Source organism: Bos indicus, chromosome 2 (genome assembly GCF_029378745.1).
Source record: "Bos indicus isolate NIAB-ARS_2022 breed Sahiwal x Tharparkar chromosome 2, NIAB-ARS_B.indTharparkar_mat_pri_1.0, whole genome shotgun sequence".
Classification (NCBI taxonomy): Eukaryota; Metazoa; Chordata; class Mammalia; order Artiodactyla; family Bovidae; genus Bos; species Bos indicus.
This window is the reverse complement of record NC_091761.1, coordinates 15,137,100-15,161,311: the sequence shown is the minus strand read 5'-3', so window position 1 is coordinate 15,161,311 and position 24,212 is coordinate 15,137,100. Positions and strand designations below refer to the sequence as shown.

The window sequence follows — 24,212 nt, the reverse complement described above, 5'->3', positions numbered from 1 at the left end:
TAGAATTAAAAATTCTTAAACTGGTTTAGGAGGTTCACAACGTGTCCCCACCTCCCTAGTCAACCTCATATGGTACTATCCTGCCTGGGGGCCACTAACCACTCCAGCAAAGGCCGTCTCTTCCCATTCCTCTCTCTGGCCCTGCTGCCCTTCATCTTTTCTCTCAAAGTGGTTAGCCTAACAACAGTGCTTCTCCTTCAGCTCTAAGTGTCCATAAAACATCCAGAACTTTCTCCAGTCAATAAACATTTGTCTGTCTACCACCTAGCTGAAATTTTTCCTGAAAACTTGTCCTGCCTTGTTCACTATGGCATCCTGTGGGCCTGGCAAAATGCCTGCTCAATTAATATGCTAAGTAAATGAACAAGTATTTTAATCATGCATCTACTTTTACAACTTGAGAGGTACTATTTCAATATGGTTTTAATGCGCACACACACTATTTGATGAAAGCTTTTTCTTCTTTTGTTTTTATTTTCCGTTCCCCTCTCTAGGGGATCTTCCCGACCCAGGGATCAACCCCTGGTCTCCTGCATTGCGGGCTATTTACCATCTGCCCCACCAGGGAAACCCAACTAATAACCAGACCTGCATCTCCTGCAAATACTACCCTAATCATCTATGGCTACCCAGCTGCACTGGAAAGAAACCTGAGGTACACCTGGCTTAATTAGGACGAGAGTCAAACCCAGTTTCGTGTGGTGTTCTGTGGTTCCCCAGCACATTTTCAGAGGCTCATTATGGTGTCGTCTTGACCTAAGCCCGGATGGCTCGTGTATCCCGTGGACCTGAGCGGATGTGTGGAAAGGGGCCGCATTACGAACCGGAGGGAAGAATCAGTCGAAATGAGGCAAGTCAGTGTTTGCTTACCCCAACCTGGCCCTTGAACGCAGCCACAACCTGAACCGTCTGCCCCTCCCTGCCTTTCAGCTAGAGCCACTGCTCCAAGCAAGCAGCCCGGACTAAAGAGGAAGTAAGGGGAGGAACGAAGTGGAAGTCTTAAATACTATAACGTCTTTTTCACCAAAATGTATCTTGGGCACCTTCAGGGAGTGGTGTGTGTGTGTGTGTGTGTGTCTCCATGGTTAATTTTTCTAGTGGTTGCTTATTAACCCCCCACCCCCCACAGCCCAAATCAGGTGTAGTGCTGAATTAGCAACGAAGGTTCAGGACAGTTCCTTCGCAGTCCATGCGGTGCCCAGGTTTGTGGCTGTCCTCTGGGCCACACCTGGCAGGCCGAGGAGCCTCAACGCTCATAGTGGGGCTCGCGCGGTGGGTAGGATTGAAGCCCCAACCGCGGTTAAAAGGCGAAGCCCTGGCCCCTTCCAGTTCAACTCCTGCAGTGCCAGGAGGCTCGGCCTGGGCGCGCGCTGCGCAGCCAAGGTCCCCTAGCGCCCCCTACAGTCACGCGTGCCAGGAGTCAGCGCTGGGTCCTGCGACTCCGCACCACGCCCGGTACCCCACCCAGAGGCCCGCGCCCCGGGACTCACGATCACCGCACCTCGCGGCCGCAGAAACCGGCGTGGGGCGCGGCGGGAGCGTCGCATCCCTTGCCACCTCGGATTGCTCCGCCCGCCGCAGCCCGACTTCCCCTCCCTCCCTTGGTCCCTGCCCTCCTCCCTCTCTTCTTCCCTCCCGCCCGCTGGCGCCGGACACGCTGAGCCTCTTCTCTTGGGGCGCCCTTCCCCTCGGCCAACCGTCGCATCCCGCGCAACTTTGGGACGGAGAGTGGCGGTTCAGTGTTGAATGTTCCCCTCCGAGAGCGCATGGCTGTGGAAGCGAGGCGAGGGCCGGGCCCCCGAGGGGCCGCCGTCTGGGAGGCGGTGATGTTTCTGTTGTGCTCGGGAGTCCCGACCGGGCGCCCCTACAACGTGGACACGGAGAGCGCGCTGCTCTACAAGGGACCCCCCAACACCCTGTTCGGCTACTCGGTGGTGCTGCACAGCCACGGGGCGAACCGATGGTGAGTAGGGTCGGACGCGGGAACCTTTGGCATCTCAGAGCAGATAGCAAAAAGCGCCTCAGGGATTCCCTGCCTGATTCAAACTTTCCTCCCTCTAGAGAAGGCAGGAGGGAACCCAGCTCGCTGGAGAAGTGCTTGGGAAACGAACTCATCTTGGGGTGGCAGCAGCCGGGGTGCGTTCTGGCGCCCGGCCCTGAAGTTTGGGGTGGCGGGTTGAGTGCTGGGGTGGTGGGCGGAGGAAGAGGTGGCGGGAGCGGCCCGCCTGCCTCTGGGGAGACCCCGGGTTTAGTGGGCAGCAAGGCTAACATCTGCGCACACGTGCGTGTTTCTCTTCTTAGGCTCGTAGTCGGGGCGCCCACTGCTAACTGGCTCTCCAACACTTCAGTGGTCAAACCTGGGGCTATTTACAGATGCAAGGTTGGGAAGAATCCAGCCAGGACCTGCGAACAGCTTCAGCTAGGTGAGTGGGATCTGGGGACGGGAGCTAGTAAGCCCTCACCCCACTCGTGTGGACCCCACGGTAGACAAGTCCTGGAAAAAACTCCTATTGCCTATTCTCATTTAAAGGGGATGATTTTCACTGTTAACTCAACACCATGTTCCCTTCTTAACATAAAAGAAGTCTCCTTTCTTTCAGTGTTTTTCTCCTTTTTGCTTATGACAGTGATTGCTGTATTCTGACAGAACTGTGTAGAGGAAAGTTTCTTACACCTCCTTAGACCTCTCTTCACCTCTCTCTCTCTCCCTCCTCCCCCACCCCCCACATGTAAAGCACATCTTAAAACCTCTCAGCACATTAATGACAGGATCCAGCGAAGCCAAGACTTGAGAATTTTATTTCCATCTTTGACCTATCAACTTTGTTAAAGAACAGGTTAAGGGGCAGATCAGGAATAGCAGTTGGAATGGATCCCATGCCCTGTCATTTACCCTAAGGACTTAAAAAGAAAATAATACAGTTTTACTTGCGATATGAAATATAAAAGGAGAGCACAAGAAAAAATTGGCATCTCCACTGTTAATATAAGTATTAATAAAGTGAGGTTTAATGTATAATTATTAATTTTTCTCTTCAAAGACTCTTGATTTCTTTATGTCTCTTCTTAGATTTGTGACAATTTGAAAAATGCATTCTATTGGAAGAGGGAAGAAAATTCATGTTTCAAACTCAACAGCAAATTTGCTTTGCATAGACACAATGGGGGAAGAAAGGGGAACTAATATTAATTCAGACCCTATATTGCTTCAAACATTGTTAGGAACTGCCATATATGTTGCTTCTTTTCCAGAAAACAACACTGGGCCATGGGTGGCATTGTTCTTACTTTACATTTGAGGACTCTGGTTCAGAGTGTTGCAAGGACTTTTTCTAAAGTTACTCAGCTAGTGAGTGGAAGATGGGACTGCAAGTCAAAGTCAGGCTTCAGTTCAGTTCAGTTGCTCAGTCCTGTCCAGCTCTTTGTGACCCCATGGACTGTAGCGCGCCAGGCTTCCCTGTCTATTACCAACTGCTGGAGCTTGCTCACACTCATCCATCATCCACCAACTGACCATACAGTTGGTGAGGCCATCCAACCATCTCATCCTTGGTCATCCCCTTTTCCTCCAGCCTACAATCTTTCCCAGGATCAGGGTCTTTTCCAGTGAGTCAGTTCTTTGCATCAGGTGGCCAAAGTATTAGAGTTTCAAGCTTCCGCATCAGTCCTTCCAATGAATATTCAGGACTGATTTCCTTTAGGATTCACTGGTTTGATCTTCTTGCTGTCCAAGGGACTCTCAAGAGTCTTCTCCAACATCATAGTTCAAAAGCATCAATTCTTTGGCGCTAAGCTTTGTTTATAGTCCAACTCACATCTATACATGACTACTGGAAAAGGCCTGCTTGGGTCCAAAGTCCAAGCCATTTTCTGTCATGTATACATCTTCAATGCAAATAAAATTCACTGAAGAGTCCAACATGGTGTCTGCTGAGCTGGTGAGTCACCCATGAATGGTGAATAAATGGTTATACTTAGTACCTTTTTTCTATTTAATCTTTATTATCCATGGTCTTTGGGGATAAGTTAGTCACTGCATTTTTAATACCCTCCTTCTTTTTTTTACCTAGTAGTCTTTGCTTTTTCTCAAACTGGAATACTTCTTCCCTTCATTGACAGTGAATTCAAATATAATATGCACATAATGGAATTTTATTTTTGACTCAAAGAGCATCCATGAGAGTTTAAGAGTTGTCTGCGCTGCGTAGAATAAGCCCCACCCTCTTATTAAGCATCTTCCATCCCAAAAGACAGACTAGGAAAGCATAACATATTCACAGACCTATCCCTTTGGAATAACTCTGCAAAGCATAGTTGTCTTTGCCTAAGAGACTTGAGGGATGAAGAATTAGGGAGCAGAGCAGACAGCTTTGATCTGCCAGAGGATCTTGACAAGGTCTCAGGAGGGAAATGTTTTATTTTGCTGTCCTGTCATAGTTTCCTGATTCATGACATTACAACCACTGGTATTTACCCCCTACTTCCTGTCTGGAATGGCACTGAATCTATTTCTAGATGTCTGTATTTAACTGGAAAGATCCGGTCACAATATTGTATTAAAATTTAAGATAATAAAAAAAAATCTGTCAAAATTGTAGGAAAGCCTAAATTCTTTGGACACGTGGAACACAGGAAGTGACTACAGAAATATCCATGGAGAAACGTGTGCATGGTAGATGTATCGCAAACATGCCTTAAGTAAAGATTTATTGGGTGGATAAATGAATAAAGCAAAGTGAAAGCTTCATTGTTATCAACCTGATTGATGAATAAGAGAATTAACTAGAAATGATAAGTCAAAGGGATATTTTCAACTTTAAGATTTTTGGTCAATAAAAAAGGTATTTACTGAGGTGAAAGGCAGACGACAAGGTTTGTAGTCAGTCAACTGGTAGACACACTGATGGCTATAGTAATAGAACATTTGCACATCTTTGAACATTTGCAAAAGAGTTGACTGAAATTACTTCTCATGTAACATTTTAAACAATGTATCTTCCTTATATAAAGAAATTGTATGTTTCAATTCAGAGCAATCTCAGAAGTAACTTGAAGCTGTAAAATAAGGGACTGAGGATAATGTCTAGAAAGGTAACACTGGAAACAATATATTGGTAACTAAAGGCTTTTTAAAATTCTCAGGTTTGTAGATTATGTAGTATTCTTTATGAAAAGTTGTCAAGGAAAAAATACACACACACAATCATCTGAATAAGATGGTTTTAGTTGTTCTGTCTCAAATGTATGGACTATGCTTAGCTCACTATCTATCTTACATTTAACTGACATTCAAAAAATATTAGTTTATTTTTATCTCTGTTTTCTACTTAAATCTATATCTGCATGTTACCTGTTATAGGTATGGTGAGGTTATAAATACAGACAATTAATAGATGAAACCAAAAGTTAAATGTATAAATGAAAAGATAACAGTTGAAACACAGTGAAAAAATATTTTTTGTTGGCTCAACCAAAAATATCTTATAATAACTAAATATTGAGCTATGATATCCATGTCATAAGATGTGTTTTCTTTCATTCATGTCCTAATTTGCTATTAAGAAGATGAAGTTAAAAGACCCCTTAAAATAATGCTCATCTCCTACACAATTCAAAGTGCTGTATACATGGACTAGTCTTAAGGTCTAAGAATTTCAAAGTTTCATTCAGGTAGATTCCTTCCTTCAAAAGAGGATGTCAATACCCTTTGCCCTACCTCCTAACCCCTCTTCTCTGTTGTGCATAATATCATCCCATACTGTGGTATGTTCAGTGTAGTCATAATCAGAAGTGAGCAGCAAATGCCTGTTTATCTCAAATGTTCAGGGGATGAGATGTTGAGAGTCAGGTACCTCTTTTAGTGAAGTGAATTGACTGTAGAAGAGATGTATTTCTTCCTGTGTGCAGACAGGCTCCTCCCACCTCCATGCCTACCTAAGAGGTATTCTCCTGCTCACTTCCTTGGCACTGCCCTCTGTGACCCAGAGGAAGGTAATCTGCCTATCAGGAGGTCTGAACCCAAACTTGTCCGTGAAGACTCTGTGTCTGGGGAGGCCATAGTGATTTCCAGTTTCAGCTGGTTTTCTACTCAGGTGCTCTGCATCCTTGCTAGGTTTTTTTAAAAGGAAACTTTGAACACAGTTGCTAAATTAAGGCATTACAAGTAATGACTTTGTTTATGTATTTGATGATACAAATACATAATGGTCACCATTATGTATTAATGGACCATGAATGGTCCATTCATGGTCACCAATATTTGAAGGTAGAAGATAATAAAATATGCAAATGACTGTAAAATTGTATTAAAAAGATTGTCTTTATTTCATGTTTCAAAAGACATACTCTAGATCTTTCATTACTTTTAACTTGCTGCCAATAGCTTTATACTGATAGCTACTAATAGCATTATACATGTGTGTTTGTATGCACATACAGACTTAAGTACTTGTCTGGATAATAAAGGTTATAATTTTGTTATATAATGTACATGAAATGTATACAAAATACATAAAATTATATAGTTATTGTCTAATACAGTAGCCACAAGCTACATACGGCTGGCTATTGAGTACATGAAATGTGGCTAGTTTGTAGTGAGAGGTCCTATAATACAGATTACATCTGGATATTGAAGACTTAGTACAAAAAAATTCATACATGTATATATATATAATATATATATAATCTCTTGATTTTTTAGGTGTTGACCATATGTTGAAATAAACAGTTTGAAACTAATATCTATTGAATATTTAAATGAGAATATTTTAGATGCATTAGGTTAAAGAAAATATTAACATTAAGTTTGCTTATTCCTTGTTACTTTTTAATGTGACTAGTGTAAAAATTATTTCATATGTAACTTTCATTATGTTTCTATTGGAGAGCACTGTTTTAGAAAAACATAACTTCCCTATGTAAAATAACACTGACTTTTTAGCAAGTGCCTTCCCAATGTCTATATGTAAAATAAATAGGATTTTCACTTTTCTAGATCAGTGTTGTATAATTACTAGACCTTTAAGTTCCCCTCTTGTCCCTCTTTTTCTTACTAGAGAGAGCAATGATTTATTACAAGTTAGTCATCATTATTTCCCTTCAGATTTCTTTCTGGAAATTATATAACCTATTTGGAAGAGGTTAAGTTAATTAGCATCTGTGTCCTTTAACTAATGATTACCTCATTCTCACTTCTGCCTGATTTGTAGGAATTATTAACTTAACATTAAAAGACAAACCACTCACTGTTGAAACGTCAAATATGTTCTTGATAACTTTTCTTTCTTATTTTCAATACTCTTTAAATTGTAGCTTATGAAGCTGATGTTGACACAGACTGGTCATTTTGAAAAATCATCGTTGAACAGAGGTTTGTTATGCTAATTATGCACAAAATTAAAACAGAGAGATTCATGAATAAACTATCATATTAAAAGAATTAAGTTTCCTGATTTCTAACAGTTTCCCAGACTCCATCTCTGAAAGAATGGCTTCCACCTGGTTTGAGAGATGAGGTTTTCTAAAATGCATTTTATTTATTGCCAAAAATTTACTTGACCGCTGGGTGATATTTCTAACGGCTAAAAAATATCTCCCCTTGGCCACAGTTCTTGGGCTGGGTATGGTGATCCATTGTGCATGTGGGTCATTGGTTCATTTGGCCGTTTCCTGAGGGATGCCTAGTGCTGGAACCTGGGCTCACAAAAGAAACACGGCCCTTGCCTCAAGGGGTTTGCAGTCTATAGCGTGGGTTATTATAGGAAAGTATGCTGAGACACTCTAATCTAGTTAGGAGAATAAGGTGATGTCTTCCTAAGAAATTCTAGTGGAAAACTGAGGGAAAAAAGCAGTTATCTCAGAGGAAGATGGAGAAGGCAATGGCACCCTACTCCAGTACTCTTGCCTGGAAAATCCCATGGGCGGAGGAGCCTTGTAAGCTGCAGTCCATGGGGTCGCTAAGAGTCAGGCACGACTGAGTGACTTCACTTTGACTTTTCACTTTCATGCATTGGAGAAGGAAATGGCAACCCACTCCAGGGTTCTAGCCTGGAGAATCCCAGGGACGGGGGAGCCTGGTGGGCTGCCGTCTATGGGGTCGCACAGAGTCGGACACGACTGAAGCGATTTAGCAGCAGCAGCAGCAGAGGAAGAGGTTATGGGAGAGGGTGCTGGACAGAGCAAAGCATGTATGAGCACCCTGAGGTCTTTGAGAGGGCAGTATCTTTGGATGGAAAGAAAAGAGCACACAGTTGACTGGCGTGTGAAGCGGTGTAGATAAGAGACGCGAGCAGGAATTATTGTGTTACAACTTGGTGCCTTCTCTGGCAGCTGCGGAAGCCTGGCTGTCAGCATGCTCTTGTGTGGTCACATACTCTGCCTCCGCGTGGGCACAGTGCAGTGGAGGCTGGGGCTGGGTGTTGGGCTGGGGGGCACAGATGCACAGAGGGAGGTGTTGGCTCCAGTGGCCATGGTGGTGCTGAGCAGTGACAGACGCAGGGTCTGGTGCAGACCCACAGGAACCTACAGGGGGCCCGGCTGTGAGTGTGCTCTCGCCGGATGTGTGCACAGCAGTGAAGCGGGATGATGGGCAGCAGGCTGGTGACCTGCAGCCTCACAGCTGCCTGGCCGAACCTTGAGCCTGGGCCTGAGGGTGACATCAGCCACTGGGGTGGAGGCAGGCATCATGTACTTCGGCTTTGGTGGGTACAGGGAGGAAGTCAGTTGGCTCGCTTATCACACCAAGGTAGCCACAGAGGCCTGGGCTGGCTGTTAAGGTGGCTCCTGGGCTCCTCAGGGGCAGGGAAAAGGGATTATGGCAGAACCCAGGTATCAGTGAGCACTAATATGTGTGGGACAAAAGCTGGCAAGATCTGCAGGAGGTCCACGGTGTCCGTACTGGCTGTTGATTTAGTCAGTGGTGACATCTGCTGTTTGTCTGCAGAGCGGGTCTCTGTAACCCAGGTCTCTGGACTTCGTAATTATTAAATGAGAGAGATGAACAGGAAGAAGGTTTCAAAGATGTTACCCAAGGTTCTGACTTGGGCTGTTGGACAGACGATGGTGCTATGTCTCGTGAGATGTAAAAGTAGATACCTGGTAATCAGTTGGATGTATGGGCCTGCTGGGCAGGAGAGGTCTATATAGGCAGTTCAGAGTTGAAGGAAATTGGCATAGAGATGGTAATCAAAGCCATGGAAGTTAAAGAGTTTAACCTGGGAACGTTCTAGGTTAAATGGATCACTGGACCCAGAAGAGATCCCACAGCACTCCTGCCATTTGAGAAGCAGCTTGAACAGTATTGGTCAACTCTAGCTGCAACCTAGATTCTTCTGCCAAGCTTTAAGAAGCCCAGTGCTGGTGGCCTTCTCCTAAACTAATTAAGTCTCTGGGAGTGGGTCTAGCTAGGTTAGATATTGTGGTTTATAGTAAGAATATATATTTGGTCTTCAACCCCATTTCTGACACAGTGATCCTAGAACCCTTGGAGTTTTCTAGAGTGATAAATATGTCATTTGTTAGGTTAATGAGGTGACTTTAGGACCAAAGGATGTGACTGGTTGCGAGCTGAGCACACTGTATGATCAGAGGATCGGAACTTTCATACCTGTCCCCCTGACACCAGCAGAAGAAGAGGGGCTGGAGGCTGAACCAGTTGCCAATGGCCAATGATTTAATCACTCATGGCTATGCAATGAAACCTCTATAAAAGCCCAGAAGGACAGGACTTGTGAACATGTGGGGCTTTAGGACGAGCGGTGCATTCAGAGAGGGCCTGGGAGCTCCCTTCAAGTTTCCCATGACTTGCCCTCTGTGTCTCTTCCATCTAGTTCCTAAGTTACTCCTTTTGTAATAAACTGATAATCTAGTGAGTAACATGGTTTTCTTGAGTTCTGTGAGCCACACTTGTAAATTAATCAAACCAAAGGAAAACATCGATGGGAACTTCAATAACCAGTGGACTTGAGATTGACATCTGAAGTGTGTGTTGAGGGGTAATAGGAAAGAAAGTAGTCTGTTTTAAATATTTCATGTATTTTAATCAACTGTTAAACATACTCCCAGTGCATTTTTACCTTTCAAGTTTCTTCTAAAAGTTCCATTACCCATCGAGGAAGTTTTATATGAATTTATTAAAGTTGCCTAAATTTCCTAGTCCTATAGAAGATAATCACAAATTGCTGGGTGATAGTAAGGTATTTTTCAGTGTTCTTCAGTAATGTACTGTATGTACTTTTTTCTTTTTTTTACCTTTTGGTTTCCTTCACCCATTTCTCCCTCTCTGCCCCCACCTCTGGCAGCCACATATCTGTTCTTTCTCTGAGCTTTGTTTTTTTTTTTTTTTTAGATTCCACATATAAGCAAGATCATAGAGTATTTATCTTTCTCTGTCTGACTTAGTTCATTTAGCATAATGTCATCAGGGCTCAGTCATGTTGTTGCAGACAAGAAGATTATATTCTTTTTTATGGTTGAATGATACCCCATTGCATATATATACTGCAGCTCTTCATCCACTCACTCTTCATTGAACACTTAGGTTGCTTCCCATCTTGGCTATTACAGAGGGGGGATACATTATGCTATTTTTAGTTGTGTTTTCCTTTTCTTTGAATATGTACCCAAAAGTATTGTTGGGATTGTTAGAACTATGGTAGTTCTATTTTTAATTTTTTGAGGAACCTCCATACTGTTTCCATAGTGGCTGCCCCAATTTACACTCCCACCAACAATGCACAGCCTTTTTCTCCACACCCTCACTAACATTGGTTATCTCTTGTCTTTTTGATAATAGCCATTCTAGCAGGTGTGAGGTGATAGCTCCTTGTAATTTTGATTGGCATTTCCCTGATGGTCAGTGATGCTGGGCATGTTTTTATATAGCTCTGCTCCATATTTTCTCTCATTCAGTAGGTTGCTTTTTCGTTTTGTTGATGGTTTCCTTTACTGTGCAGAAGCTTTGTAGTATGATGTAGTCCCACTTATTTATTTTTGCTTTTGTTGCTTTTGCTTCTGGGGTTAAACTTTAAAAGTTATTACTCAGACATTTGTCAAGGATCTTGTAGAACTGAACCCTTAATTGGTGGGATCTGACATTATCTCCAGGTAGATAGTATTGTAATTACAAGTTGGATTTCAGGACCCCCACCTAGTATCAGAGAATTTCTTGGTGGTGGTGTGGAAAAGCTTCACCCACACACATTGGAGTTGGGTGAAGAATCCTTAGTAGGGCATTGGGAGTTTGCAGAGGTCCCCAAATGACTCCAGTATTCATCCATGGTTAAGAACCATTGGGGAAGAAAAAAGAGCAAGAAAAATAGACTGAGGAGGAAAAGCAAAAGGGGTAGCCAGGGAATCAGGTCAATGTGGCCTTATGGAAGTTGAAGAATGGGAGATTTTGAGAAGAGGTGAGTGGTTGGCATATCAAAAGAGGCCAAGAGGTCAAGCTAGGTAAGAGCCTAGGAGGAGTCTTTGAATTTCGAAAGAATTGGTTTGTTAAGAACCTTGGAAAGACCTGTTTTAGTGGTAATGCCAGACTTCAGAGGGGTGAGGAGTGAGAAAATATTGGTGCCAGATATCAACTCTTCCTTTATTAAAGAAAGAGTTCTTCCTTGGGCTCCTCCTTCATTTATTAAATAAATGTTATCCATTACTTATGTTGGTACTTGGCATAGAAAGTTGGCCAAGATGGCTAAAGCCTTAAAAGAACTCAGTTATAGGAATAACAGGTAAACAGATATATACTTATGAGAAATGTCACAAACTTAATGATAGATATGCACAATAGGGAGAAGAAGCTGGATAATGAAAGTATTTTGGAACAAGGGACATGAATAATCAAGTCAGTTCTGGCCAGTTTTGATGAGCACATAGTAGAGTCTCAATGAATGTGAAATGGATGGGTACACTTCTCAGATTTGGGTGGGGTCTTCTGGGATTTGCTGTATGTTTCAGCATTGTTTCCAGAGGTCTAGGCCAGCCTTGCATTCCAGATTCTGCCCACTCACACTGGACAGTCTAAAGAATATGCACTCCTGAGACAGGAAGTCTAGAATGGACTGTCTTTAAAATTGGCAGAATTTTAATTTTAGGAGTAGTTGGCAATATCAAATTAGAATATGGAAGTGTACTTGCAGGGGACAGGACTGGGTTCAGTAATGCCGTGTATTGGTTCTGATGTCCTCAGTTTATCCCTAAGGAGTTTTAACAAATGATTAGTCATCTCTTTCATATAATTTATATGAAATACTGTAATTCACAATGAATTGTTCAGATATAGTAAGAGTATAGACATAGTTGTCAAATCTCTTTTGCTGGAAATATTTTGTGAAGTGGATTTAGACATGTCCTTTTAAAATTATATTCTAGGTAGAAGTCTCTTGTCAGTATCTACCCTCTGTGAAATCATTCTAGGTCTACCTAACCTCAATGCTATTCTCTGTTTTCTTGGAACCATTTTTTAGTATTTATTAGAATATCATTATTTTGTCTGAAGATCATTGTTGCATTGTCTCTGCAACATCTTATCCCCTCCTTTAAACTTTGAATGAAAAGTTGCCCTCTGTTGTCAGTAACCCCTCGTCTCAGTCTGATCCTACACTGACTGGTACAGAATGATGCCATGGACTGCCTGACTGATTTTTGTTTTTGAACTTTATTATCATCCTGATCTCCTCCTCCATCCTACCCTGTGAATTCCAAAACCAAGCTCAGAATGTCAGTATTGACCAGTGAGCATTCAGTGAGGGCAGGTTTCCCTGGAGTGCTTTTCTGCTCACATTTTTATACTGTTTTTGTTTCAAAGAACAACAGTATCTATAATATTAGTAATACTTTTTCAAATGAAATGGTATTTGTATATTAATGATGCTTTTTCAAATGACTCCTTAAGTCTAAGAGATTAATTGAAAACCATGGAAACAGAGAGTTGTTTTTCCTTATTTTCTAATGTTGGATGTTAAAATATAAGTTATAATGAAATAGAATAGGATTATTAATAGTGCCAATACTTGGATTCATTCTCTGATTAATAGTGAAGTACTCATAGCATATTACTGTAAAGTAGTGGATGACAGTGTGGGCTTGACTCTTTCCTTCCCCCACTTATAAGTTTAGTGACTTTGGGCAAGATGCTTATTCTCCCTTTCTTTCAGCTTCTCCATGTATAAAATTGGGATAATGATAATAATACCCACCTTTAAAGGATATAAGGAAAATTAAATGACTTAGTATATATGTTCACATATGTTAAAAGTGTGCCTATTACATGGGAAGCATTTAATAAGTGTTATTTTAATAATTATTGTAAGACAACATTCCTTCTTTACATTATGCTCGGTGGATATATCAGTTGCTGTACATTCTTCTGCTCTACTTAGTAAAAAGACTTGTATAGGTTTTCTATAGGAATGTGAAGAAGTTTGGACCCAAGGCACTTGGAAGGAAACCCTTATCTTAGATTCAGGCTCACAAGCAGAATGGATTTCTAGGGCTCAGAAGTCTAGTGATGACTTAGGATCAACCCAGATTTATAAAATTGCAACCATCAGGCTAGACTCTGCTGCCTGAATGCATTCACCTCTGTGTGGAACTCTTCCTAAATACAACAAAGTAAAATAAATAAAATTATAAAATAAAAACTATAATTAAAATAAAATGACCTAGAAGACTGGAATAGCTGTTTTTTTCAGGCCTATGATTATAGGAACTGTTACTTACATAAATTGAGCATGATTATCCATCATTATCAGATTTTTATTACTAAGTCTAAGAACATGACAATTTAAAGATGCAGCAAGAATTGTTTCTAATTTTGATGTTTAATTTGATACTTTAACCCTTGAGTGCCACTAGATGAGTTGGTGGAAATGTCCCATATCTCCTCTAAAACTGGTGTTTTACTGTTCATTACTCAGTTACTGTTTTAGCTGTTAAATTCATGAATATCACTGTTACCTTTTAGAAACATCACCACCACATTTTATTAGATGTTTGGGAAAAGTACACAGTTTAATATAAGAAGCATAATCTAATGGGTTTAGTAATAATTAGTGTTTGATAAGAAATAAAAACAAGGGGCCCTTTGGCTTAAAGAGCTGAAGGAATGCTGCTGATCCAACCTCACAGCACCCTGAGCTCCCTCTGCTGGTGGGTCCACATCAATGCAGTGTGGGTACACTGGGGAAGCATTTACCACTCATTTAATGAACACCTACTCGGTGCCAGAAAGTCTTGTACGCACAGGCATACATTTTCCATAATTTTTATAACCCTCCAATGGTAGGCCTTATATTCTGGTCATATTTGAATTGGTATGTTTGCTTTTAATGCCATATGTCTTTTCTGTATTCTGTTTCACTCAGTAATTGTTGCTTCTACAAATACAGATATATTGAATGAATGACGCTTTATAGAATGTAGAACAAGAGTCATTTGTTTTTCAGGATTATTTGCGAAAAATTTAGAGTGGATGAGTTTGAAGTATAGAGGACTAATCTTTCAATAGAGTAGAACTTCATGTTAAAAAAAGTAATAGATGGAAGTAAGGTCTTTCACTATTTTTCTAAAACTTGAAAATTATGTCGTGTTTTGAAAGATCAGACCAATGTGTGTGTTGTCTTAGTATCCAGAAGACCAGTTTGAGAGCCCCAATCAAATGTCTGAACCGATTAAGCCAGTGACATAGGCAGATAAACACTTGTCACTGCATCCATAAGTCCCAGCTGCCCTACCCAAATGTGTCACTCAAGCTGTCAAAATCTACAGGAAGACCTTTGAGTCTGGTCTTACCCCTTTGCTCATTCCTCAGTGGAAATGCCAAAGTGCTGAGCATTGATCTAACCTGAGGAAAAGATCGGGATAAGATAGAGACCAAGTAGATGACATTTTTCATGAACCCTAGAAAGCTGACAAGAAATTTTACACATTTTCAGCTGGCAGAAAAGATTAGAAAGTGAAATTTATTCAGATAATTCATACATTTGAAATATTTGTACAGTTGTATTGTATATACTCCAGATTTGTGAAAAGTAACTACTTTGAGATCTTCAATTACTAAAAGTTTTTTAAAATTCTTTTCCATTACGTTTTAGTGTAAGATATCGAATATAATATCTTGTGCTGTACACTAGGACCTTATTGTTGGTCTCTTTTATGTATAATAGTTTGTATCTGTATCTGTTGATCCCAATCTCTTAATTTATTCTTCTCCACCTTTTTCCCTTTGGTAACTATGAGTTTGTTTTCTATGTCTGTAAGTCTATTTTTGTTTTGTAAATACATTCATTCATATCATATTTTAGATTCTGTATATACTTGATATCATATATTTTTGTCTGATTTACTTCACTTGATATGATAATCTCGAGATCCATCCATGTTTCTGCAAATGGCAGTATTTCATTCTAAAATGTCTTATGCTTGATTTTAATCTTTTCCATTTACTTGTCCCATGAATTTGGGCAAATATCTTTACTTCTTTAAGATTCTATTTCTCCACCTGTGAAATGAGATTGTTAGCACAGTCCTCCGTTGCTGCTGTGAGAATTAAATGAATGGAATGTGTATGGTAAGGGCTCACTGACAGTTCAGTTCAGTCTCTCACTCCTGTCCGACTCTTTGCGACCCCATGAATCGCAGCACGCCAGGCCTCCCTGTCCATCACCAACTCCCGGAGTTCACCCAAACCCATGTCCATTGAGTCGGTGATGCCATCCAACCATCTCATCCTCTGTTGTCCCCCTCTCCTCCTGCCCTCAATATTTCCCAGCATCAGGGTCTTTTCCAGTGAGTCAGCTCTTTGCATCAGGTGGCCAAAGTATTGGAGTTTCAGCTTCAACATCAGTCCTTCCAACGAACACCCAGGACTGATCTCCTTTAAAATGGACTGGTTGGATCTCCTTGCAGTCCAAGGGACTCTCAAGAGTCTTCTCCAACACCAAGTTCAAAAGCATCAATTCTTTGGTGCTCAGCTTTCTTTATAGTCCAACTCTCACATCCATACATGGCCACTGGAAAAACCATAGCCTTAACTAGACGGACCTTGTTGGCAAAGTAATGTCTCTGCTTCTTAATATGCTGTCTAGGTTGGTTGCTGACAGTGATATGCCACAAATATGTTATGGAGGAGGATATATGCCATGATGTATATCATAATCATATCTTTAGCTTAATCCTTAAAATAATAATGTCAACATCAACTAATGTTTGCCTGCTTTCTCTGCCAGGCTCTGGCCCAAGCCCTTCACACCCCTCATTTACTGCCCACAGTCCTTGCAGAATCCCTCTGAGACAGCCATCTCTGGAGGCCCGCCTAATTCTCAATCCTAAACCATCCTACTCACATATCGCACTTTGTAAAGATCTTCAAACCTGCAAACATTGTTTTCCTTCAGACCATCTGTTACTATCTTAAAACTTAAGGGACTAGTGTTTTGGAAGAGAAGTAGGGGAGAATAGTAGGAAGAAAGAAGACCTCTCCAAAGTTTAGATCCCTGAATGGTGAAAATTTTGCAGTTGTATCCTCTGTTGTTGTTCTTCAGTTGCTAAGTCGTGTCCGGCTCCTTGTGACCCCATGGACTGCAGCACGCCAGGCTCCCTTGTCGATTACTATCTCCCGGAGTTTGCTCAGATCCATGCCCATTGAGTCAGTGATGCTATCTAACCATCTCATTCTCTGCTGCCCCCTTCTCCTCCTGCTTTCAATCTTTCCCAGCACCAGGGTCTTTTCTAATGAGTCGGCTCTTCAAATCAGGTGGCTCAAGTATTAGAGCTTCAGCATCCGTCCTTCCAGTGAATATTCAGGGTTGATTTCCTTTAGGATTGACTGATTTGACCTCATTGCTGTCCAGGGGTCTCTCAACAGTCCAACCTCTAGTACCCTCTAGTGGAACACTCTGTGGTGGAAAAAGTGGGTATTAGAATTCCCTCCCTCAGCAAATATTTTGTTCCTGCGTACTGCATGTATGCCCTGTTCTGTGCTGTGGAAATGCCACAGTCAATGAAATAGTCAATCTTCCCCCATCAAGTGACAGTCAAGAACAAATATCTCGTCTCCCATAGTCTCTGTCATATTTTGTCACTTGAAACAATGGCACTAAAATAGATGACATGAAAAACAGTAAAAAAAAATGGCAAAAAATGTTCCTAATTGGCTTTGTATTATTATCCTTTGTATCCATCTATCAAAATCACTACTTATTCATATTTATATACTCATGTACATACTAAAACAAAATCAGTAAGTGGAAATGAAAACCAAATAGTAAGCATACATTTTTGTATTTACTTTCCCAAATACAAATTGAAAGAGGAAAATTATGAAAGAGAAAGATGGACTTAATTTTTAGAATAAGGAGTCTGGTTTTCATGTGGCTTTGTTTTTTTTAATGTCTACTGGGAAAATGCATTCAACTGTGCTAAGAATTAGTCATTCTAGTTGTATAAAAGCATGGAAAATTATCATGTATTAATTTCTACCAACCTCATTTATGTTAAACCATGTAAAGTACATTTTTTAAATTATGAAGCTGATTTGATTTACTAAGAGTTTAGATCAGTAATGTATGAGCTGAATTGAAAATCAGATTATAAATCATTTAAGCATGACTTTTGGATACAATATAAAGATCATCTGCATTTATCTATGATGTTCTGTCAGGGAAATTCATTAGAATTAACTTTCTCATGACAGTTCTCATAATCATCATTTCTGACCAAATTATAAATACTGTATTTCCACATGAAAAAAATTGGCTTAACATTTGATATGCTATTTCAATGTTTTGTTGAAACCAAGGAGGGCAAAAAGATATTACTGTCATTTTCTAAATGGAGTAGTTCCTTTTGAATTATTGTATAACACAGGAAATGGCGAAACCATGTATATTGCAGAGCAGTTGCTCATAAGTCCAGCTGCATGCTACCATTACCTGGGGAACTGTGTGAAAAATTCTGGTCTGAATCTCAATGTGGGCACATCAAATCTGAGCCAGAGAGTGGGACCAGGTGTCAGTATTTGTTTGAAACTCTCCCAGCTGATCTTGATATCCAGTCAGAGCTGAGAACCACGTGAAAAGGCGTGTCCTCCAGAGCACAGAGGTGAAGGGAAAGCTCTGGAGAGATGCAGAGCATAAGCGTAAGCATAAGTGATGTAGTCTGACCCCTCTGCCAAGATTCCGCAAACACTGCAGAAGCAGAGGGGGAAAGTTGCTCAAAATTAAGGAGAGACTCAGCTCAGTAGTGGAGAGTTATAAGCTGTTCGTTCTTCCAGCTGATTTTGTCGTGTTACCAGTGTTGAAAGTAGCTCAAGATTATTGTTGCTGTTGGGTGCTGCCTGTGACAGAAGCAGTGTTAGGAAGTAGAAGAAACTTAACGTAAGCAGGAGTCTGTGTGTTTGTCCATTTTCTAGAATTATCTAAGTGTGTGACGCTGGAGAGTCTGAGCAGTGATGACACTGTGATGTCACTTGGGAGAGCTAAAACAGAAAGGATGCAAAGGGGAATAATCTGTGGACCTGGAAAACAGTTACCGAGATAGGAGCTTCTCTAGTCTCTATTTTAAAATCAGTAAGAGAACGCAGCTGAGAAACAGATGATGATTCACTGTTTTTCTGTATAAAAACTTTTGGGCCATTTTCAGTGTAAATTCGATGCATGAAGCCGGGCACTCAGAGCCAGTGCCTGGGACAATGCAGAGGGATGGGACAGGGAAGGAGTTGGGAGGGGGGTTCAGGATGGGGGGTACATGTGCGCCCATGGCTGATGCGCGTGGATGTGTGGCAGGGGCCACCACAGTGTGGTGAAGTGATGGTCCTCCAATTAAATATATTAATCAAAAAAACCTTTTGGGCCATTTTCATGCTATTTACATGGCATTTTGTGGTTCCAAACTATTGTATGTTTATTGCATACATATTACTATATGTTTTTAAATTTTGTGGTGGCATCTCTAGAACAGGAAACTTGTGTCTAAATATTGGCCATAATCTTAATGAAACTGTTCATTAAATACACTGCATTTTAAAGTAGTATAAATATAGTATCAATATATTATAAAGAGATAATATATTGTTTGTGACCTCTGTTCTCTCCTGTCTTTAATTTTCCTCCTGCACAATTGCTTCATAAACTGAATGTTGACTAATTTTAGAAAGACTTTGGTGTTTTCAGAGAAGATACTTTATTGGAGCGTCTTTTGGGATGTTGTTGTTCAGTTGCCCAATTATGTCCGACTCTTTGCTACTCCATGGACTGAAGCACCCCAGGCTTCCCTGTCCTTCATTATCTCCTGGAGTTTGCTCAGACTCATGTCCGTGGAGTCCATGATGCCATCCAACAATTTCACCCTCTGTCATCCCCTTCTCCTGCCCTCAGTCTTTCCCAGCATCAAGGTCTTTTCCAATGAGTCAGCTCTTTGCATCAGGTTGCCAAAGTATTGGAGACTCAGCGTCAGTGTGCTTGTGTGTGTGTGTTAGTCGCTCAGTGGTGTCTGACTCTTTGCCACCCCATGGACTGTAGCTCACCAGGCTCCACTGTCCATGGAATTCTCCAGGCAAGAATATTGGAGTGGGTTGCTACTACTTTCTCCAGGAGATCTTCCCAACCCAGGGATCAAACCCGGCTCTCCCACATTGCAGGTAGATTCTTTACCATCTGAGCCACAAGGGAAGCCCTCAACATCAGTCCCTCCAATGAGTAGTCAAGGTTGATTTCCTTTAGGATTGACTGGTTTGGTCTCCTTGCTATTCAAGGGAATCTCAAGAGTCTTCTCCAGCACCATAGTTCAAAAACCTCAATTTTATAGTGCTCAGCCTTCTTTATGGTCCAGCTTTCACATCAGTACATCAGTACGTCAGTCAGTCATTTGTGTCCAACTCTTTGTTGGATCATTGAAAAGGCAAGAGAGTTCCAGAAAAACATTTATTTCTGCTTTATTGACTATGCAAAAGCCTTTGACTATGTGGATCACAGTAAACTGTGGAAAATTCTGAAAGAGATAGGAATACCAGACCACCTGACCAGCCTCTTGAGAAACCTGTATGCAGGTCAGGAAGCAACAGTTAGAACTGGACATCGAACAACAGACTGGTTCCAAATAGGAAAAGGAGCACGTCAAGGCTGTATATTGTCACCCTGCTTATTTAACTTCTATGCAGAGTACATCATGAGAAGCACTGGGCTGGAAGAAGCACAAGCTGGAATCAAGATTGCCGGGAGAAATATCAATAACTTCAGATGTCCAGATGAGACCACCCTTATGGCAGAAAGTGAAGAAGAACTAAAGAGCCTCTTGATGAAAGTGAAAGAGGAGAGTGAAAAAGTTGGGTTAAAGCTCAACATTAAGAAAACGAAGATCATGGCATCTGGTCCCATCACTTCATGGGAAATAGATGGGGAAACAGTGGCTGACTTTATGTTTTGGGCTCCAAAATCACTGTAGATGGTGATTGCAGCCATGAAATTAAAAGACGCTTACTCCTTGGAAGGAAAGTTATAACCAACCTAGACAACATATTAAAAAGCAGAAACATGACTTCATCAACAAAGGTCCATCTAGTCAAGGCTATGGTTTTTCCAGTAGTCATGTATGGATGTGAGAGTTGGATAATAAAGAAAGCCGAGTGCCAAAGAATTGATGCTTTTGAACTGTGGTGTTGGAGAAGACTCTTGAGAGTCCCTTGGACTGCAAGGAGATTCAACCAGTCCATCCTAAAGGAGATCAGTCCTGGGTGTTCATTGGAAGGACTGATGCTGAAGCTGCAACTCCAATACTTTGGCCACCTGATGTGAAGAGCTGACTCATTTGGAAAGACCCTGATGCTGGGAAAGATTGAAGGCAGGAGGAGCAGGGGATGACAGAGGAAGAGATGGTTGGATGACATTACTGACTCAATGGAGATGAGTTTGGATAAACTCTGGGAGTTGGTGATGGACAGGGAAGCCTGGTGTGCTGTGTTTCATGGGGTTGCAAAGAGTTGGACACGACTGAGTGACTGAACTGAACTTTGACCCCATGGACTGCAGCATGCCAGGCTTCCCTGTCCATCACCAACTCCTGGAGCTTGCTCAAAGTCATGTCCATCAAGTTGATGAGGCCATCCAACCATCTCATCCTCTGTTATTACCTTCTCCTCCCACCTTCAATCTTTCCCAGCATCAGGTCTTTTCAAATGAATCAGTTCTTCCCATCAGGTAGACAAGGTATTGGAGTTTCAGCTTCAGCATCAGTCCTTCCAATGAACACCCAGGACTGATCTCCTTTAGGATGGACTGGTTGAATCTCCTTGCAGTCCAAGGGACTCTCAAGAGTCTTTCCAACACCACAGTTCAAAAGCATCAATTCTTTGGTGCTCAGCTTTCTTTATAGTCCAACTCTCACATCCATACATGACTACTGGAAAAACCATAGCTTTGACTGTATGGAACTTTGTTGGAAAAGTGATGTCTCTGCTTTTTAATATGCTGTCTAGGTTTGTCATAGCTTTTTTTCCAAGGAGCAAACGTCTTTTAAATACATGACTGCATTCACCATCTGCAGTGATTTTGGAGACCAAGAAAGTAAAGTCTGTCACTGTTTCCATTTTTTCTCCATCTGTTTGCCATGAAGTGATGGGACTGGATGCTATGATCTTTAGTTTTTTGAATGTTAAGTTTTAACCCAGCTTTTTCACTCTCCTCTTTCAACTTCATCAAGAGGCTCTGTATTTCCTCTTTGCTTTCTGCCATTAGGGTGTCATCTGCATTACTGAAGTTATTGATATTTCTCCCAGAAATCTTGAGTCCAGCTTGGGCTTCATCCAGCCCAGAATTTTGCATGATGTATTCTGCACATAAGTTAAATAAGCAGGGTGACAATATATAGTCTTGACATACTCCTTTCCCAATTTGGAATCAGTCCATTTTTCCATGTTGAGTTCTAACTGTTGCTCCTTGACCTGCATACAGGTTTCTCAGGAGGCAGGTAAGGTGCTCTGGTATTTCCATCTCTTTAAGAATCTTCCACAGTTTGTTGTGATCCACACAGTCAAAGGCTTTTGTTGTAGTCAATGAAACAGATGGAGATGTTTTTCTGGAATTCTCTTGCTTTTTTTGATCCAACAGATGTTGGCAATTTGATCTCTGGCTCCTCTTACTTTTCTAAATCCAGCTGGTACATCTGGAAGTTCTTGGTTCATGTACTGTTGAAGTCTAATTTGAAGAACTTTGAGCATGTCCTTGCTAGCATGTGAAATGAGCACAGTTGTGTGGCAGTTTGAGCTTTCTTTGGTATTGCCCTTCTTTGGGATTGGAGTGAAAACAGACTTTTTCCAGTCCTGTGGCCACTGCTGAGTTTTCTAAATTTGCTGGCATAAGCGCAGCACTTCAACAGTGTCATGTTTCAGAATTTGAAAGAGCTCAGCTGGAATTCCATCCCCACCACTAGCTTTGTTTGTAGTAATGCTTCCTAAGGCCCGCTTGACTTCACACTCCAGAATGTCTGGCTCTAGGTGAGTTTTCACACCATCATGGTTATCCAGGTCATTAGGAACTTTTTTGTACAGTTCTTCTGTGTGTTCTTGCCACCACAACTTTGAGTAGATGAATCCACCATTTATCATCTATTTTTGACATTAATTAAAAAAATAGAAGTTTTAGTAAAAAGTCAAACATTTATATCATAATGAAAACTAAAATTTCTTGTTTGTTATTCTTCCACTTTCTTTCAATGACATGGGCGTAACGTAGCCATAGTAACCACTTTCTTTGTTAGACTTGACCCACTCTATGCTACAATATTGGAGAAGGCAATGGCACCCCACTCCAGTACTCTTGCCTGGAAAATCCCATGGATGGAGGAGCCTGGTAGGCTGCAGTCCATGGGGTCGCTAGGAGTCGGACACGACTGAGCGACTTCACTTTCACTTTTCACTTTCATGCATTGGAGAAAGAAATGGCAACCCACTCCAGTATTCATGCCTGGAGAATCCCAGGGATGGGGGAGCCTGGTGGGCTGCCATCTATGGGGTCGCACAGAGTTGGACACGACTGAAGCGACTTAGCAGCAGCAGCAACATGCTACAATATAATTGTCTTTCTCTCCTTCCCTCCCCCTTGTCCCTTCTTTTCTTTATTAACTTGAATAGAGAAACTTATGCTTCCATCCTTGGTCAAGGTTTAGGCTGCTGCAATATCTCCTTTCCATTTCAAGTTTTTGTTCAGTTGCTAAGTCATCTCTGACACTTTTGCAACCCTATGGACTGTAGCCCACCAGGCTCTTCTGACCAAAGAATTTCCCAGCCAAGAATACTGGAGTGGGTTTCCATTTCCTCCTCCAGGAGATCTTCCCAACCCAGGGGTTGAACCCATGTCTCCTGCATTGGCTAGGAGACTCTGTTACTGAGCCACCTGGGAAGCCCGTTCCAAGTAGCCATTGCTAGTGAAGCCCAGCCTTGTCTTTCTAGACCTGTCCTTAGTCGTCTTCCTCTGTCTCACGCTCTTGGCAGGCACTACCAGGAGGTGGGAGTTGACATTACTATTCTGCAAGAAACTCGGCCAAAAAAAGATGATCCACGTAGCATAGTAATGGTGTTCCAGATCATGAAAAACACCTGGGTAGTCAGGCCCTCCCTTGGACCTATGAAATCAATCTCCAGAGAAGGGGCTAAGAAACTTTCTTCAGGTTAGCTATGTCGGAGGGTTGGTTTGTCCTGAACTTCATGGTAGAGAATGAACAAATGTATACAATGTGTACACAAATATCTTTCCACACTCCTTAAATTCTCTCTTACCCAGACTTACTGCAGATAATTTCACTTTCCAATACTACATTATCTGTGTAAGTATTCTGAGTTTGCCCAGGAAGCTTTATCTAGGGGTTAAGGTGATAGGTGCCTAATGATTTAGAGTATGGTACCTATCAATGAATGAAATTTGGTACTAAAATTAAGTTTAAAAACTCAAGTTCCATGTCTGTATGCAGTCAAATTGATGCAAATGTATTTATCTGCCTTTAGAAGTAAGTTCAAGTGGAATGGATCTGTCACGATGCATTTGAAGTGTGTGGAAATAGGCAGCAAAAGGAATCTTAATATGCTGCATCTTATTCTCCCCCAAAACCACTTACTTGAAATCACAGTTAATATAGGATCCCAGCCATAAAGCAAAGAAGTGATTTTAACAGAATAAGGAAAAAGTCACTGGGAATATCATTTTTTTTTGTACATTTTATAAGTA

The 24,212-nt window shown here is 41.5% G+C and overlaps 1 protein-coding gene across 2 annotated transcripts in view; it reads left to right on the top strand.

Moving 5' to 3' along the window:
• The first annotated feature begins 533 nt into the window (after positions 1-533).
• The window catches only part of ITGA4 (integrin subunit alpha 4), a 96,422-nt gene continuing 72,743 nt past the window's right edge, over positions 534-24,212 (top strand). Inside the window, exons 1-2 of one of the 2 annotated variants that reach the window (XR_011570628.1) lie at positions 534-1,963; positions 2,302-2,423. Coding sequence is in view for 1 of the 2 variants with exons in the window: in XM_019969847.2 (XP_019825406.2) it covers positions 1,767-1,963; positions 2,302-2,423 (319 nt within the window). In the remaining variant the exon portion in view is untranslated. The remainder of the gene's footprint in view (positions 1,964-2,301; positions 2,424-24,212) is intronic. The other variant, XM_019969847.2, reaches the window with a different exon arrangement.